Here is an 8287-nt window from a genome sequence, read left to right on the forward strand (position 1 = left end):
GGTGCTAATTAGCTAATGTTAGCATGCTAACATGCTAAACTAAGATGGTGAACATTACACCAGCTAAATATCAGCATGTTAGCATGTAGCTCACTGCGCCGCTGTGTACAGCCTCGCACACGGCTGCAGACTCTTTGCCTGGTCAGTCTTTTTAATTTATTTAAGTTAACTGCTAAATTATATCGTCTGTAAATGTTATTTAATTGTTAAGTTTTAAGTCTGAATGATGATGCGAGGCCCTCTCCACACTTATTTAGGCGGGGGAAATAATCCCTTATTTATTTATTGGTCTAAAAGTAGTCAAATTTAAATATAGCCTACTAAATAAAATAAAATAAAAAATACTGGAATAAGCCAATAAAATAGTTTAACAGTAGACTGTAAGCTCGCCGCAGGTCGCTAAAAGTCTTTGCAGAAAGAAATAAAGGCATGGCCTCAGTCTTGGTAGCTGTGGTAATGTTCCTGCTCCAGTGCTCAGCACCATTCAGTCTGTGTGGAGGAGGAGGAGGAGGAGGAGGGTGATGAAGTCAGGCTGAAGAGTACAATGCTCCTCCACACACCACAGCACATACAGTCAGTTCAGCCTGTGAGGGAACGTGAGCCTATAATAAATGGCGTTATTCTGCGGCCTGCACTGTGGCGAGCGCACGGACTCGTAACGCTGCAGGCGCCCAACAAAGCGAAGGGCCGAAGACACTCAGTGGATCGCTGGACTTCACAGGGTTTTATAACAGATGAGTGACGCTCGGGATTAATGGCGCTGTGTGAGCTGGTTGACCTCTGACCTCACAGCCGGGGTTTCTTCTCGCATCACGGTGGCCTGATTTCTTTTTTTTTCTACGAACCCACAAACAGAAACGTCACGTTATGTTCGCGGTCACGGTTAGAAGAACTACAGTAGTAGTAGTAGTTAGAAACTACTATTTCTAACTAGTTAGAAATACTGCACGCCATCTTGGACAGCGTCTCCCACCCGCTCCATGACGTGCTGGTCAAACTAAGGAGCACCGTCAGCGGGAGACTCATCCCCCCACAATGCACCACAGAGCGCCACAGGAAGTCATTAAACTCTTTAACTCCTCCCTCTAAGTGTCAGTCTGTGTGACCCAAAGTCACTAAACTGGACATTGATCATTACATCTCCGCCATAATTGAATAACTGTGCAAGTTCGCTGATCTTAACAGGTGTTGGGGAGTAACTACAGCGTATGTGACGTTGGATGAAGCCTCGAGAGGGAGCTGCGTGAAGCCTGATAAACGTCCTCAGGTGATGTCACTTGAGTCGGCGTCGGGTCGGGGCTGAAGACTACGAGTTTGAAGATGAAACAAATCTGTTGGCGTGGAGTTAGAAAGACGTGAGCTGTCTGAGATCAAGGTGTGTTGTGGGTAATGTAGGCACCAGGTTTTGACAGTGAAGAAGAATGTGTGGAATAAAAAAAAGACGATATATATATATAAAAAGTCATTAATTCAAAATCCTGGTATACATAAGTAAATAAAGATGTATTATCACCAAAATTTACTTAAAGTATCAAAAGTAAAAGTACTCATTCTGCTGTACAATGATTAGTTTCTTAATACTGATTCAGCATTTTACTGTTGTAGCAGCTCGAAGTGGAGCTAGTTTTAACCACTTTATATACAGTTAGCTAGTTTTAACTACTTTATATACAGTTAGCTAGTTTTAACCGCTTTATATACAGTTAGCTAGTTGTAACCGCTTTATATACAGTTAGCTAGTTTTAACTGCTTTTATATACAGTTAGCTAGTTTTAACCGCTTTATATAGTTAGCTAGTTTTAACTACTTTATATACAGTTAGCTAGTTTTAACCGCTTTATATACAGTTAGCTAGTTGTAACCGCTTTATATACAGTTAGCTAGTTTTAACTACTTTTATATACAGTTAGCTAGTTGTAACCGCTTTATATACAGTTAGCTAGTTTTAACCGCTTTATATACAGTTAGCTAGTTTTAACCGCTTTATATACAGTTAGCTAGTTGTAACCGCTTTATATACAGTTAGCTAGTTTTAACCGCTTTATATACAGTTAGCTAGTTTTAACTACTTTATATACAGTTAGCTAGTTTTAACCGCTTTATATACAGTTAGCTAGTTGTAACCGCTTTATATACAGTTAGCTAGTTTTAACTACTTTTATATACAGTTAGCTAGTTTTAACCGCTTTATATACAGTTAGCTAGTTTTAGATTAGATAAGATTCAACTTTGTCATTACACATGTACGAGTACAAGGCAACGAAATGCAGTTCAGGTCGAACCAGAAGTGCAATAAGCAAGTGCAGGATATAAAGTGTGTGCATAAATGCAGGATAGAGCAGTGTTATGAAACTATTTTACAAGTGGTACTATGGACATTATATACAGATGGCATTTATATAAACAGAAGTATATTGATGTTTTCATTTTGGATCATTTTGTCAGTCCTGTAACAATAAAATCAAATGACTATATTTTCTGTATTGTACAAACAAAGTAAATATTGCAATTGTACATTGAAATGTAATACAGTCCACAGACAGATGGTTTTATAATGTAGGAATTTCAACAAAGTACTTAATGTAGATGAATATGTTACTAGGATTTGAACTGACTAAAATACAGAAAAGAAAATTAGACAACACCAAATGTCATGTTTAGGATTCATAAGAGCAGCAACAACTTTGATAAAATAACTGCAGCTTTTAGAAATTGTAGAATTTCAAGATATAATTTTCAGGTTTTGTAAGTCAGTTATCATCCTCACAGTTAAAACGTCTGTTTGCTGCAGATTAACTGAAACTAAACACCACCTCTGATCTGACGCCTGCCAACACAGCAGCGGCAGAAGTATTTAGGTGCTGTACTTAAAAAGTAGTTGTACCTCAGTGTAAAAATACTGTTACAAGTAGAAGTCCTGCATTCAAAAATAGTACTTAAGTATTTAGGATGTACTTACATTAATTATGAAGAGTGGACGCAGTCAGTGTTATCTTACTATATTTTGTTTGCTTATTACGAATGCAATTACATGTAAATAGCATCGAGGTCGAGCAAACACTACTTATACTATTTGGTAGTTTAATCAGTAGAAAATTTATTAAAAAAAAGTTAACATTTGTAAAATCTTAAGATCCTGCACACCTGTAGTCGCTCACGTTGCCTCATTAGTGCTCCTTCACATTTGTCTTGTATCTCTGGGGCAATTTACCCACTTATAATTCAAATCACATCATTTCCACCCAACTAGTTCTAATCAGTCAGTGATTTCAAACACCTGTGCAGTAAAAAGTACAGTAATTCCCTCTGAATTGTGGTGCAGTAGAAGCATAACAAATACTCCAGCACCTCAACATTGTACTTAAGTACAGTACCTGAGTAAATGTATTGTTACTCTCCACTAACTTTCTCACAATTAGTAAAATCTTGACTTATTTTAGTCCAGATAATATTCCAGTTAGAGGAGGAATTTGTGACTAAACAAGTTGTGTGGGATTGTTTTTTTTTTTGTTTTTTTTTTATATAAATATAAATGCTGCAGCATTTAAAAAAAAAAAAGTGCTTCCAAGATAATGAGTTAGTAAATTACAAGCTACCCTGACAGTCTCTGAACAAAGTAGGTTTTTTAAAAGTTAAAAACATCCATGCAAAGTATCCCACAAGCTGCAAGATGTATGGAAACAAGACACCTCTACAGCATTACATCCATCACATGAAAACATTTGGGTTCAGGCGTTTACACATGCAAGTTCCAGGCAGAAAATAGCCATTAGGGTTAAAAAAGGGGAGGAGGTGGTGTTTGGAAAGTGCATCGTCGATCAAGACTTCAGCTGGAACCAACGGCTGTAAAACCAGGACTTTAACGACAGGCAGCTCAGGGTTGATTGACAGGCTGCTAAACATCAAGGTGCACTGGAGTAAAATCTGGCGTACCACAAAGATAAACTTTAATAAAAAAAAAAAAAAAAAAAACCCACATCGATAGATCTATATACGCAGATCTGAACAAACCAAAGCTTGGATCAAATATGTATAAAAAACATTTTATTAAAAAAAAAAAATGTTAGTGAAGTTTCTCCACAGTAATCAATCTAAAATAAAGTGCAAGTGAAATGTCCTGATGAAACCTAGAAGTTCCGCCTCAAGGTTTGTTGAGTAGAGCAGCCGCCATGTTCTTGACGATCGATGACTTCAGCTGAGGGATGAGGCAAATCTTCATCAGCTTGCTGCTCGAGTACTTGTTCTTGACAGCCTGCAGAGGAACAAGTTACCCAAGCTTAATTTGTGCTCGACACAAAACCGCAAGTTCTTGCGCTTCGTCAGCCAACTCACCTGGAACTTGGTTTTCCCGTCATTTACCGTCACAACATTTTTGGCGATGTGCTGCATGATTGGCTTCAGGTGAGCCTCGTCATAAGTCGAGTAGTGCTGCTGCGTAGCCGACTGTGACAAGACAAACCAATTCAACAACTTTGCTAAAAAGCGGCAGAGACGCAAATGGCACCCATCAGACCAGTCGCTTGTTTCCCCAGACTCACCCACGGCAGCCCGTCAAGCAGCAGCTGGGAGAGACACAGGGAAGCAGCGGCGATCTCGGAGGGCCGGTAGTGCACCATGTCGTAGTCGATGAGGGTCAACTCCATCAGGTACTTGGCCAGCGTGTGTCTCTCTACATCAGACTGAGACAGAAACATCCAGCCTGCTGAGAACAGTTTACAAAGTCTTGCCAGTAGTCATTTTAGCAAAACACCGGTCTGATAGTCTCTGTACGCATTAGTCTGCAGTCCTGGCAAATTAAGCGTTAAAGTCTAAGTAAATTAAATAACGATGTCACGCAAAATTGCTGTTATTTAATAAATTGCAAGAGACAAAACATTTCTGCACAAACTACCTGTTTTATTGCAGTGTACTCCAACCCATCATCTTGGTTACAGTGCGTGTTACCTACAAATGTGGACTGCTGATCTGACTTTTAAGAACATTTGTATTTGTTAATACAAAATATGAAGACGTATACGTTGATTTTGGGAAATGATCGTTCTGTATTTCTACCACAGTCACATGGGGTTCCACAGGGTTCAAGTTTGGGTCCTGTTTTGTTCACAATTTCTCTCAATATTACATCCGCCATAACAAACTGTAATGCCCATCTTTATGCAAATGATACAGTTCTGTATTGTTTTGCAGATACTACACAGGGTTTCAGGGTACAACTATCTTGGGATCTGACTGGATCAAAATGTTACATTTAAATTTCACATTGACACTGAGCCGTCTTCAACTATGGTGATGTTATCTATCGACACGCCTCTGCCTCCACTCTTAAACCGCTAGATTCAGTTTATTACTGGTGACAGTTACTCTACTCATCATTGCATCTTGTATGAAAAGGTTGTGTTGACATCTAACAGACGCGACAGACACTGTTTCTATTTATTTATAAAGCCCTTAATGGCAACTTGCCATCATACATTACTTCCTTATTAAACTGGTCCCACAGTCATTTGACGCGATCTAGTGATTGTTGATGCTCCATGTGCAAAAGCTACATTTGGGAAAACTGCTTTTAGTTTTTGTGCTCTACACTTTACACTCACTTTTGTACAGGTCAAGTTAAAACCATGATTACAAAACTACTAAACACAATTACAGTTTAGTGCAAACTGTTCTGTTGCTGTCCGTTTTTTTCAGTAATTCTGTTTTTTCTGTAATTATCTCGTGTATTCTCATCGTTTAAAATGACGGCACGCCCAAAACGATTCCTCGAGATTTAAATAAAAGTTGAATGAACGGGTAAGAGCGACTCTTTTGCACAAAAGTGGGAAAAGTTCTCATCTGAACATTTGAGCACAATCTTTGTTGCCGCTCTGATGGATGCAACAGGTGCTTATTGCAGTTTGTGCTAAAACTGATGAACAGATTTTTACACTTTTGGTTAATATAAGCTTGATAAATACAAGTCTCAACAGGAATAAGTTACATCCCTACAGCAAATCCATACAAAAACTCACATTAGCCACCTTGGAAGCCCGTCTGAGGAAGTGTAATGGAAGAGGACGTCCCAGCTGAAAATTGAGGCTCCTCAAAACCACCTGCTCCATCTCCAGGATCTGAGACTTGGTAAATGCGTTGTCTGTGATGTAGGCGAAGTCTCCGACCTCTGGAGCGTACATCTCCTCGTATTTACAGGCCACCAGCATGGCAGTCACACCAACGAGCTGCAGCTTTCTGCGAGAGACCGGCTGGACCTGCAGCACAGCGGGAGACGTTTAAACTCCGTTCACAAAAACACACAAAGAGAATATTTAGAGGTTTCTTACCTGGAGAAAACGATCCAGGATGGCAACTGTGAGGTACAGAGTCTCCTGCAGCAGCTGGAACCTGGAGTGAACCTGGACCAGCCAGTCGATCAGAAGAGCTCGCATGCGTTCAGTGATTTCATAACCCTGCATGTAGTTGGCTCAAACGGCCTGCTGCACCTGTGGAAACAGACAGTGATGGATACAAAGCGATGCAGGGTGAGCGCAGAGAGTTTGGCTGACGGAGGGAGTAGATTACCTCCAGGACGTGTAGATAATTATAGATATCTTTGACATATTGTGAGCAGAGCTGCGGCAGGTCTGCGTCCTCCTCGTCGACGTCCTGCACCGTGAGCAGCGCCTCAGAGAAAGCCTGGCACAGCTCCTCCTCCTCCTTCATGGACACGTCAGCCGACTCCTCTGAAACTGGGGGGAGGCGATCTGCGGGTGCTTGGACCTGGACTACTGGATGCACCACCTGGCCCTCAGCGGGTTTAGCTTTTTGGGCACACAGTGGCTTGGCTGATGCTTTGGCTCGTCCCGGCCTCTGAGGAAATAAACATCAGTTTATGAATAAACATCAGTTTATGAATTTGACTTGTTTTGAATAATAATGCAGCATGTTTAACTTTATAAGTTACTTTAGTCCAACTGCAGCAGTCTTTGTGCACTACATGGCCTGATGAACTGTCAAACATGTGATTGTTGAACATCACAGGTCTGGCTTTGTGGACAAGGCTGTCCATATACTTTTGGCCATGTAGTGTAGCTTGTCTCGGGTTCTTGAGGCTCACAGCGCTGATTACAAGTGAGACAACAAACTGTTGTTGCTCCATAGTAGAGTTACCTTTGTGTTGCCTGCTGCTGGAGGAAAGTTGGTAATCTCTCCGAGAGCGGCTCTCCTCAGACCTGCAGCCGCGGGTTTACCCACCTTCAGCGGGTTCTCTGCGGCTGGGAGCTGCTGAAGCAGAAGGACACACGGCTCAGACACTCTGGAGAAGCTTAGGAAACGCTGCCCGGCGTAAAGTTACATTATAAAAGAAGCACATGCGAACAAAAAGCCGAGCAGGCAGCAGACGGTAGTGTTAGCTAACGATGCTAGCTAGCGAAGCTAACAGCTAAACGCAGTAAAACAGCGAAATAATTTCTGTTTACTCACCACAGCACGAACTTCCACAGACGACATGTTTAACGTCGGCAGCAACGAGGCCAAACTGGGACTTAAAAAAGAAACGACGATTTATTTTAGCACCAAGCAGCGCAGTTTACCGACAAGACCCGTGAACACCGACTTCTGCAGGTAAACAACACGGAGACGAGCAGCTTTCAAATAGCGCTCCGACAAATCTGATTGGTTGCAGCTTTAGTAAGACGCTCCTGATTGGCCGACAGCCGGAAGTCAAAGGTACAGGTCTAGCGATATTTAAATTTGGGAAATAATATCGTATTTGTTACCATGGCAATGTGAAAATAAATATATTAATAAATTGTGTAAAATTATTGTCGAAATTATAAAAACTCAACTAAATATTACGGAGCTATTATTAACATAATTATTTCATTATTCTCATTATAATAATAAGACTTTTATTTCATAACATTTTATAGAAATACCCTTATTCAAAAGTATGTTTTTATTTCATAATGTCACATTTCATGACAGTGATGTCACCGCCCTCTCACCTCTCAGCCAATCACATGCCCCGCTGCCTCTACACAGTGCACACAGTAATTAGCCAGGCTAACAAGGTTAACTAGCAGCAAGGCTAACTAGCAGCAAGGTTAATTAGCAGCAAGGTTAACCAGCAGCAAGGTTAACTAGCTAGGCTGGCACGTGAGCTTTGATTATTACTCATCAAAGTGAAGAGCCAGTGTTAGCATTGCTAGCTAGCTCCTGTTGGCAGAGACAGTCTGTCTGTTGCCACGGTAGCTCTGAATTAACCAGCTGAGGTTACAAGATAGATTCATTGATCATTTTACAACACAGG

At 40.8% G+C, this 8287-nt stretch overlaps 1 protein-coding gene across 1 annotated transcript; it reads right to left on the reverse strand.

Annotated features, from left to right (window-relative positions):
- Nucleotides 1-4029: 4029 nt before the first annotated feature.
- Nucleotides 4030-7617, reverse strand: LOC122881991 (G2/mitotic-specific cyclin-B2-like). Its single transcript, XM_044208837.1, is given in 8 exon segments — nt 4030-4252; nt 4333-4443; nt 4539-4679; nt 6012-6248; nt 6321-6479; nt 6559-6846; nt 7147-7260; nt 7459-7617. Coding segments are annotated over 8 exon segments (1188 nt in total). The 5' UTR covers nt 7486-7617; the 3' UTR covers nt 4030-4141.
- Between the last annotated feature and the right edge of the window lie 670 nt (nt 7618-8287).

This window comes from Siniperca chuatsi, linkage group LG1 (genome assembly GCF_020085105.1).
Source record: "Siniperca chuatsi isolate FFG_IHB_CAS linkage group LG1, ASM2008510v1, whole genome shotgun sequence".
NCBI classification, from domain to species: Eukaryota; Metazoa; Chordata; class Actinopteri; order Centrarchiformes; family Sinipercidae; genus Siniperca; species Siniperca chuatsi.